Raw genomic sequence first — 10908 nt, 5'->3', positions numbered from 1 at the left:
ATGGACTTCAGGATCCAAGCCGATGAGCGGGTTGCTCAGTTATGGTGTGCTCAGTTAACAGTTTTTATGGTGGTAGATCTTTTCCTGATGCGCAACACATGCCATTTGATCCGATGTTTGTATTTGAGAGCTTGTCAAGGAAAAATTCTTTGCCCATAGCTCTAATCAGCACTTTTGGATGAGCGGGTGAGTGCGAGACGTAGAAGTCGTATATACTCCAATCATACGTGTTGGCGTTGTCTGCCATTTTTTGTGCGATTGTCAATACTTAATTATGATTACATTTTGTTTCGGATATTTGTATGTATATTGTTCATACAAAAACTCTTATATCCCGATAACAAATTGGTGAGTGGTGGTACTCTAAAGATAATTCCCAGGAATCAGGACATATGATATCAATAGTGGATGTTCATAATCTTCATGTTAATATTCCTTTCGTGGCATATACTGTATGCAATGGGTTTTAATCCCTTGCCCTTGTTGACAAGAAATCCATATTTCAAGACCCTCTTTCCCAAAAAAAAATTCAATTAAAAAGTTTTATAAAATATGTACTTTGATATTTTGGCCTTAGGTTTGGTTCAAGCGAACTGCAGAAAGAAAACATTTACAATACGAGTACAAAAATGTCTTATGAGTTACAACTAGGGAATGTAAAAAGAGTATTCGTATGCCAAACAAATGGCATTGCTGGCTACCTCATCTTTGGCATAGGCACTGGGAATGGTTCGAATTTTGATGGTATTTGGTATTGGTAAAAACGTATTACCTAAACTAGGAACTACGACTAAGCACTAGGACGGCTTAACTAGCTAAATGGCGAATGGATGCTTCCGTTACTACTTGGTCTCGCTGACGGACGTCGAGGCGGTGGCTACACTTTCACCCGTCTGCGACTTGGACATGGTCGGGACAATGGTTGCCTTTTGGCCTCGCCGGGCGAGCAGGGGAGAACTATCCGGAGTTCCGCTGGTACTCTTCTCGCAGATCAGAGTGGAAGCCTTGGACTTAAGCTCTTCGGCACTGGCGTAATGGGAGCGACTTTTGTAATCGCCATTGGTCTTCGTTGGGTTTTTCAGATCGTAGCGACGACGCCGGCACCAGGAAATCATATGTTCGACGGGAGCCCAGCAGAGGAGGATCAGGCCAATGGCCAGGCAAACTCCAGCAAAGATATGCCCCGACAGCAGGACAATGGGCAGCACCTTCAGTTGATCAGCCATTTCCGGTGTGATCCGCACCTTCTGCTCGAACCAGATTAGCGGGAAGAATATTCGGGGTACATCCTTGTACAAGGCAACCCCCTCTATGGGCTCCACCAGCATGTTGACCTGAAAACGGGCTGCAACTTCCAGTGGAATTCCTGTATTTGGCTCCACAACCATGTAGAACTCGTGATCCTCCTGCTTGGGCTCTAGGCCCTCCACTTGATCAACAAAATACTGATCTCCATTGTAGAAATGTGGGTAAGACATGAAGACGGGCGATCCAAAGCGACAGGCACTGATGTTCATCACTCCCGAGGGAACGCACTCACCGCCGCAGTAGCAAAGATTCTCGGGATACAGTGTGCCTAAAAACAAAAATTCCATTATCTGACCTTTGGGATCTTTAAATAATTGCAGTGCCACTCACCATTATCCACAGATCGCGGCCCACCAGCGAATTTATAGCCCTTTAGGCCTTCAATATCCACAGTTTCGAGATAGTCCAGCGGAACCGTACGACACATGTCGGGGGTAAAAAGGCCTATACTGCCACCTGGTTTCAGATGCTGTGGCTGAAATTCTCCCGCCGATCCGTTGGTCATGCCGCAGAATGACTCGAAGAAGCCCGTGTTCTCCTGGTAGTTCCACGTGTGCATTTGTCCCAGCTTGGCCAGATCGTCAGCACCCGTAAAGACATTAAAGACACCGGTTAGGTCGGCACTGCCGTTCCGGGTATAGAACCAGCCAAACTTGTCAAAAGGAACCTTGACCTCATCGCCAAAGATGGGCATGGCCATCGCCACGTCGATCATCACATCATTGTAGCCAGTGAACAGAAGCTCATCGATTGTTTTACGGACGCACATTTCAGAACCGTAGACCTTAAGACCCACATCGACCATGGCGCGTTTGACACTGGGCCAATGCTTGGCCGTGGCTGCAGCGGACTACGGAAAGGAACATTACATATAGTCATAGGTAAGTCGGTATCAGTACGAGGACTATCTCATGATATCCCTTCATATACCAACCAGTGTAACCGCATTGAGGGTGTTAATCTCATCGTCCAGACTGCCGTTGCTGCCCTCCTCATCGAAGTAGAAGAAACTACGGCGGCGATAGCTGACAGAAGCGTTCTCCGGATGCCAATCGATGTCCACCTTATCGGGCCGCTCGCTAAATCGGTATGGACCCACCTGCTCGAGTATGGGCTTCGTTGAGAGGTTGCCAAACTCCTCGGGATTGGTCCAGTTGAACAGATAGATATCCAAATTGAGTTCCAGCGGCGGCGACTTCCAGTTGTCGTAGACACGTGTATCGGGTGCCAGAACCATTTCCTGTGTGTAAGATGCCCCCAATTGTGATTAATTAAAAATCTCAACAAGTTTCCCTCGATCTCTGACTCGCGTCAATTGCGGCGGCAGTTCTTCTTTGACTCCCATTTGTGGGCTTGGGGGCGGCTAATCAAGTACAGCTGGTCGGATCAACACGTGTCCCACTGTTGTCATTCATTAATTACCTTGTGCATGATCCAATTGAATAGGTCCTCCCAGAACATTCCGCACAATATGCCAAACAGTCCCAGGCTAAAGCCGAATATGCCGATAATTAATTTGCGATTGCTTTTCTGGCCCCACATGGTGCTGCTCTGTGTGGGCATGGCGCTGTGAATTGGGGACTGTAATGATATGCAAGTTCTATTATTAACTTTGGAAACGAAAACAGAGGCACAAGTGCACATCAATTGGGATATCCATATCAATATGGGTATGAGTCAAGGTCTGCGGGAAATAATTTATATAAATACGTATCTAAGACTAGTTCATCGTAGAAAAATATTTAAAATAATAAAATAATATGCATATACAGTGCCGCAGTTCTCGCAGATGAGTGTAGCGGTGATCTTATGATAAGATTCATTCTACATGGATTCTACATGCTTCATCCACACTGCTATTGAATGCTACAAAAGCATGGCATACTTTACGGCTATATGCCGCTACAATTCGAAACCAATCTCTAGTCTGAAAGACAGTTTAACTTGGAGAAAACTATAAATTATGGTTGATACCCAGTCTCCACAGGGGTCTAAATCGATGAGCTGTGTTTTCGATGTTTTCCAGCACACATATTGGTCGCTGCGCTGCCAACAAATCTAAGACACAGCATGTTTATCCTATAAAGTTTTGATGTTTGGGTTCACTGCATAGAACTTGAAGTACGACCATTCTGAGCAATAAAAAAATTGATCCATAATAAACAAAAACGAATAATTGGCTTTGAATGAATGCTGATGTTTCGAATGTATGTCCGACTCAATGGCCAAAGTGCCCCATGTGGGGGAGGGCATTTCTTGTGACACATTGTCAAGTTTGAAATGGGAGAAGTGCAGAATCATCAGTAAAAAAGCCGTCTTTACCACTCACTTGGAGCACCAGAATATTTTAAAAAAATACATCCCTAATGATACTTTCTAGAAGCTCTCATTTGTACATAAATATATACTTTTACATAGATACATAATTATTAACTAGTATTAATGACAACACGGGAAACAATGGAAACAAAGGAAATGCTAAATTGACTTAATATTGATTGAAATATAAACAAATAAATGACCTTAGAGATGGAACTGCAACGAGTAAAAAGTATTACTAACGTCTCCTTTTTAATCAATATAATTGAATCAATTTAAGCAAAACGTGACTTTCAATTGATGTTTACACCCGTGTAGTCATGTAGAATATACCCATAGTTATAAGTAAGTATACGCAAATACTATATATTTTGTCGATTCCCGTATCAGTGGTGATAATTACAAAGCTTCGCCTGACACTTTTCAATGGATTCAGCGTTTTAATTAGTTGGAAGCTTCTCTGACTCTCGTGCATACCATAGGGTTTTCCATAATGGAAGTGCAAGCAATAAATAACAATAAATACGAGTATATTTGTCATAGCGGGTATCCACTGCATTCCGATAAGCGGATTTCGAACCGCGTCTTCTAGGTGAATAGACCCATGAGGAAGAGACAGACATTGGCGATCAATTGAGGAACAATTGAACTGCACTGCACTTATCGCTTGAATCCCTCACAATCTCTGAAGAGTTCCCAGCACTTGCTATATAACAAATCAGCATAAATGTATGTACATATGTAAATACATATATATATATATATGTATAGGGAGAGATATATGAATGTATGTATATTGTCATTGTTCGCATCGCTCTGATATATCGTCATAATTGAGTCTATCAATTGACCCCACAGTGAGCTATGGTTGGGTCTTTGACACTTTCCGTTATTGCACATGAATACGAATCTATATATAGGAACGGTGTACGACTATATGTACATACGTATATTCGGGAGCGTGTCAACCGAGTTACTTTAGTGTGGATGTTCAATTGATATGATTATGTCTTTTTGAATGATGAATGACTGTCGCCGAGCATTTGTCGGCGCCTCTTTATTGTTGGTTGCACTCTTCAGAAGTCATAAAATGTGACAGATGTTTTAATTCGAGTGGACATTGAACAGGTGGTTCCTGAAACATCACATCACATCGCACATCTTGGGAACACTAAATTAGTCTGTTAATTCAATTAGATCCAGAGCACAACACAGAAGATTCACATTTTCATCGAAGGAAGACACTCCAACACTGAATAATTGCCTTCAATTAAGTTCAAAGTTACTTGTTGAGAGAGTTATTCATTATTAAATTAAGGAATTGTGTGTGGAAGGAATTCTTGCTGGCTGTTGATCTTTCATATTAGCATTTTTGATATATACTGAACGCGAAATGCATATGCCATGCAGATGACCAACGAACACTGAACCGAGCCTGGGACAGAATCAGAACCAACCAGAAATTGTTCCCAGAGACTGCAGCAATCTATAGGAAAAGTGCCAATAGGTTATATAGTGAATAAATGAATGGTCGGATCGGGGGCTTGATCAATAAAATAAACACACAAGAAATGTGATACATTTGTATATATGACAGACACATCTATCTATCCAACACCTTCTCAAATTCTCAGCCAATTTCCCAACGCGAGCCACAAAAAGCCCGACATTGAGACACACTCAACCGCAACTTGTTGATTCGACGTAGTTTGTAAAAAAATTCCGTCTCATCTCAGCAAACAAAGCAACAAAAATTTGCATTATGCTAGTCTTTAGTTTTCCGATAATGTGCCATCTATCAGCATGCAATTAAGTTGATTCGGCCTTTAATTACAGAAATACCTGCATCAATTAAATACCCAAACTAAACCTATAAATATAATGTTTATTTTGGGAAACTGAGAGACAAAGACTCTAGCCATTTGGCACTGGGCAACCTATTCATATGTTTTTTACAAGGCGCGCGCAGCTGCAATTAGTGTGCATCTCAGTGTGGACTCAACTTGAACTTGAGTCACACGGGTCGTATGGGTAATTTGTTCTGAACCAGCTCTTCTTTTCCGGATGGAATGGTCTATATTTAGCAGCTGTATGGCATGGCAGAGAATTGCAAAGTAAATAAGTCATTCGAAGTGTGACCGCCCGACTTCTCTTGTTTTCATTATGAACAGTCTCATTATCCTAGACAGAAATTGCAATGGCATCGGTAGAACAAAGCGGAGTTAAACACAATAATGCTGATAAATGCATTTATAAGGGGTACAGTGGAAGCTCAGACGGTGGACATATTTGTAGGTGCCCTTCTACTCTGTACCTTGAATATGACTCTTAGGCGCTGATCTTTCGTCCGTTTCAATGCAAAAGTCTTTCTTGTGATCTGATCTGCGTTAAACGCACAACAGTACTTGCTAGAACATTAGCTTTCCCCTCAAGAGAGCCATCACTGTACTTTTATTATGGAATTCGCCGTTCTCAGAGCCAATCGACTTCGATTTCTTTAATTGCCTGTAATCTTAACAAGTCTACCGGCGATTAAGCCAAATCAAACCTAAATGTTAGCCGTCAAAACAGAAATTTATGGATGAGCTTTCCACGAGCGCTAAGTACTATTGTTTCTCTTACGCTTCTCTCTCTATGGGCACTCACTTGCGGTTGTTGTTTATTTGTTAAACAGAAACAAATCACAAATATACTCCTGTGTATATCCTTATGGTGGAAATTGAAATTCGATAAGGATACGGTGGACACACTCGAAGGCACTTGAGCACGCGGAGGTATAGTTTACACACTTATAGGATAGCACTTGCCACGGATACGGATATGGATATGGATATGGAGAGAGAACGCGACCCAGAGCAGTACCGTTACCCACGAAAGCTTGATTACGAGTGCGGCGGACGATGGCGCAGCCCTCAGAAACTACAACGACGACGGAGACGGTGACCGGCGTTCAGAGCAGAGCAGAGCAGAGCAGCCGTTGCCATAGCCGTTGCTGCTGTTTCTGTTGCTGTTGGCGTTGCCGTTGCCGTTGCCGCTGATGATGAATGTCAGTCAAGTGCGCCGCCGGCACATCACATGAAAATACGGCTTGAGAAGAGCTTTCTACATACATATGTATTATGTCTGTCTGTCTGTGTGTGTGGGTGTGCGGGTGTGGGGGTGTTTGGGTTAATTTGCGCTTTAGATTTTCCATAGTTTTGTCATTGAATTTTGAATTAAACTTAATGAAATCTGAAACTCTGTCGGCTCTCAAACTGCACTGCTGCTGAAACTGGGGCAAATATTATAAATCCCTAATCTGTATTCGATTGCACTCGAAATTCGGAATGCAATTTCGCATGTCCAACGAGCTTTGCAGGAAACGTAAACAAATCATAAATGATTTGAATTAAAACCAAAATTGATAACCAGTTGTCGAAACCTTATCAATGCGGCTAATCGTTGAGATTAGCACTGACTGAACCATACACAAATCAGCTCATACTACTACACATGTAAGCCCCGTAAATTGACCGGACCGAGAACCGATCAAAGTTTCATAGAGCTTCCAATTTTCGCCACCAACATCAACCAATAACTGGGCCAAACTTTGCCAAAACAAAACCAATCCAATCCAATGCTTTGGCAACACCCCCCCACGAGGACTGCAGAATTGGCTGAGGCAATAGAATAATCAAATGTCTGAGAGCATGGAACACCCAAATGCTCCAGCGGGCATTCGGGCTGGCTCACTTATTGGATTATTGTCTCTCTGTGTCGCTAGGGGGTGGCGTGCCGTGCATATATGGATTAGTATTTGGTTGACTGACAGGTGAGTTACCGAAACAGATTATGTTGCATTGAAGTAAATTAGGTTGTCGGTCAAATGGAACACATGGAATTTCCTGATGTGAAAGTAGGTCCCAAACTCAAATTTTACCCGATGTAACGGTTTTTCATTTGAATATGACAGTGTTACAAAACCCCCAACCGAACCGAACTATGTTATGTGGTCTGTTAAGTAAGTCAAATTCGAACGATAAACTTGGCGCTTAACAGCCCCTCATTTTGCCAAGTCTAGTGTGACCGTGCAATGTCAACTGTTGCAACGAAAATGTTACTTCAAATTTAAATTCAAATTCGCAAGGTGGTGGTTTTAAAGTCCCCGAGAATCGAGGTGTTTTTAGCATAGGCCAGCAGTTCCTGTGGCGTCCTTTTGGAGGCATCCTCCAGTGATGCCAGCACTGGGGCGCCCAGGTATCTCCTCCTTGCCCTTGAGAGAGCCGGACAGTAGCAGATGAGATGTTCCAGGGTTTCGATAGCCCCAGGTTCATCACATTTCCTACAACTGTCTCTGTTGGTGATGCCTAGCTTAGCTGCATGTGCAGCAGCCAGACAGTAACCTGTAAATATTCCTACTAGCAATCTACAGTCCTTTCGTGGTAGGTGCAGTAGGTAGTGGCTAAGTTTCTCGCAATCAGGCGAGCGTGAATGTCCAGGGGGTCGATTCCGAGTACAGTTTCGAGTGCTTTTGTTGGGGTTGACCTCAGCGCCCCTGTAATACAGAGCAGAGCCTGTCGCTGAGTCTTTTCCATAAGCTTATAGCTTATAGAGCCGGAGACAGGCCCCATGTGCTGCTGAGCATCTTCTTGGATGCATAAAGCGCAATGGTGGCCTTCTTTACCCTTTCCAATACATTGCGCCTCCATGCCAGCTTGCTGTCCAGTACTGTGCCTAGGTATTTCACCTGTGATTTTGTGGTCAGCCTAGTTTGGTCAATTTTCGGGGGGTCCATATCGGTACCTTGTACCTCTTGGCAAAGAGGATGAGGTTCGTCTTGTCCGCGTTGATACTGAGTCCTACCTCTTCCGCCCACTCACGTATCTCCCTGAGTGTACGTTCCATTATGGAGCTGAGGGTTGATGGACATACACCCGTAATAAGTATGCTTATGTCATCTGCATTTTGGGGCCTTCCTTTCAAATCTCTTAATGAGGTCGTCGACCACCAAATTCCACAGTAGTGGCGATAAGACTCCACCTTGAGGTGTGCCTCTGTGTGCCCCCTTTACCATGGAAGCGGTGCCCCACTCCGATTGCACCCGTCTACAACTTAGGAGGTTTTTGATCCAGACGTTGATTGCAGGGTGTATGTTATTCGCTTCTAGGCGACTTGTTATTGCGGTTGTTGCCACAAATGCTCCCAAAGCATACTTTTTGTTGTGAAGGGCGCTCTCGATGGTGGCTACTAGCGAGTGTAGTGCCGTCTCCACTGATTTCCTTTTAGTGTAGGCGTGTTGGTTTGTCCCTCTACCTCATTCCAACAGCTTTTCTAGTGTTTTTAGTATAAAAGAGGTAAGGCTTATCGGTCTGTAATCCTTGGGACTCACGTGGGACTGGCCGCCAGACACCTCTAGCCATGGCCTTGTTCAGGCGACTAAGTCGATTTGGTGCGCATAATGTTGAATGTTGAACTTATTCTTGCCATCGGTAAGGCATAAATGAATCCGTACTACGACAGTCACCCACACGACAGTTTTTAAATATTTGCATATTTGTGTGTTTTTGTTTTTAATTTGTGTTTAAAGAAATATAAACCGCAATGGAACATGCAAATGCTTGACTAGTCATGGAGAAAGTGAAGTTGAGAAGCATTTGCGCCGACTGCGTCTTCCATGTGATGTGTGGCGCGGAATTGGACGAGTATTATGAGATAGCAAGTGGCGGCGCCAGTTATCTGCAACGAGGCAATAGAATACACATATTAATTAAAGTTCACTTGCAGATATCTCATCGTACAGACTGTAAATATGAGCGTGCGGTCCAAGCGAAAGAGTCCTGCGGCTGTGAAGAGCACTCTCCTGTGGGAGAGCTGCAATGAGAGCCGGAACAGACGATCGCGCAGCTCAGGATCATCGGTGATATTGAGGATCTTATGAACAATGGCAGCACTTTGGTTGCCCTCCAGAATAGTTCGACTGCTGGACTCCACAATCAGTATGATTATGACAATATACCAACTCATTTGAATGAGGAAGAAGGCAAAGAACTCATCCGTCTCAAAGACATCCAGTCGCTTGGGGTTCAGGACAGCTTCGAGGATGTAAAAGTCATCAAAGAGTATAAACAGAAAGGAGATGGCTATAATGCCGAGCAGTGGATAGGTGAAGTACTCCTCGATGGTGTGGCAAATGTCGCACAGCAGATTATGGATGTTCGACACCTGTTTGATGGCATATTCCGGATTCAGGCGTATTATGGAAGTCACGCTGTACCGCTTCATCGGAGTGCTGATAAAATTTCGCAGACGATGCGAGTACCGCTTGTGATTCACCACCGAATGCATGGGCGAGAGCTCCAGGGCGTTGTACTGCTCGATGTGTGCATCCAGAATGTCCTGCAGGATCTATTTGTGGAGTATCGCATTAACATGTAAAATGTTTTCGAATTTAAGTGTATCTTATCTCACTTCGTTGAGCATGCTAAAACGACTCTTGGCCAAGTCCGTGGTGCACAGAAACTTGAAGACCATTAGGCTGATGTTTATGTGGGGCAGGGCGAACGTAGTGAAGGTCTCGAACGAGGGCGATATAGTGGCACTCACCAGCAGGCCATAGCTCACACACAAGTAGATGACGTTAAACAGCAGCATGCCCAGGGAAATTAGGAAACTGAACAGCAGAATCCTACGATAGTCCAGCTTCATGCCCAGCCGTACGAATATCTCATCCACCACAATGTAGTTCTGTATAATGCTGACCAAACGTTGCCGCTTGAACATCGTGAAGCCAAAAATGGTGGACATGGCCAGGATACCAGTCAGACGCAGGGTCTTATCGCCCAGCCGCGTAATATTCGTCTGAAAGAAGTAGCCAATTATGGAGTCACCCTCCAGGCCAGATGTCACGAAACACAACACGAAGAACAGATAGTGCACGATACCGGCGACGAATGAGTATGTGGATGTCTGCACTTCCTTTCGCGGATTCAGATTGAGGCGAAACGGTGCCAGGCCCAGCAGGGATATGTATGTCAGCGGACGCAACGCCTGAAATACATTGTCCGCTTGGGAGATGCGCTCCCACAGCTTAAAGGCCATTTTGTCTTGTCTAACTGTGGCGTAAGAGGAAACGTCTGCACGACTCGCGTATTTTCCGCAAACTGAAGAACGGAAGTGCCCGGCTGATGATGATTGCCATTGTCATTGTTCGGTGCCAACAGCTAACGCGAGACAAGGCTCATATATCAAAATCGTTAAAGGGTCTGCAACACACACCTTGGCACACGGCACACGGCACACGTT

General features: G+C 44.2%; 2 protein-coding genes across 2 annotated transcripts; both read right to left on the bottom strand.

Annotated features, from left to right (window-relative positions):
- Positions 1–540: 540 nt before the first annotated feature.
- Positions 541–6547, bottom strand: santa-maria (scavenger receptor acting in neural tissue and majority of rhodopsin is absent). Its single transcript, XM_002132387.3, has 5 exons — positions 6274–6547; positions 2731–2889; positions 2243–2548; positions 1639–2158; positions 541–1576 (listed from the first exon to the last, which is right to left on the bottom strand). The coding sequence occupies exons 2-5, from the start codon at positions 2869–2871 to the stop codon at positions 843–845; spliced, it is 1701 nt and encodes a 566-aa protein (XP_002132423.2). The 5' UTR covers positions 2872–2889; positions 6274–6547; the 3' UTR covers positions 541–842.
- Positions 6548–9237: 2690 nt separating this feature from the next.
- On the bottom strand, positions 9238–10704 carry Gr28a (Gustatory receptor 28a). The gene is made up of 2 exons (XM_033380361.1): positions 10075–10704; positions 9238–10011 (listed from the first exon to the last, which is right to left on the bottom strand). The coding sequence occupies exons 1-2, from the start codon at positions 10702–10704 to the stop codon at positions 9370–9372; spliced, it is 1272 nt and encodes a 423-aa protein (XP_033236252.1). The 3' UTR covers positions 9238–9369.
- Between the last annotated feature and the right edge of the window lie 204 nt (positions 10705–10908).

Source organism: Drosophila pseudoobscura, chromosome 4 (genome assembly GCF_009870125.1).
Source record: "Drosophila pseudoobscura strain MV-25-SWS-2005 chromosome 4, UCI_Dpse_MV25, whole genome shotgun sequence".
NCBI classification, from domain to species: domain Eukaryota; kingdom Metazoa; phylum Arthropoda; class Insecta; order Diptera; family Drosophilidae; genus Drosophila; species Drosophila pseudoobscura.
This window is presented reverse-complemented; position numbering and strand designations above follow the sequence as displayed.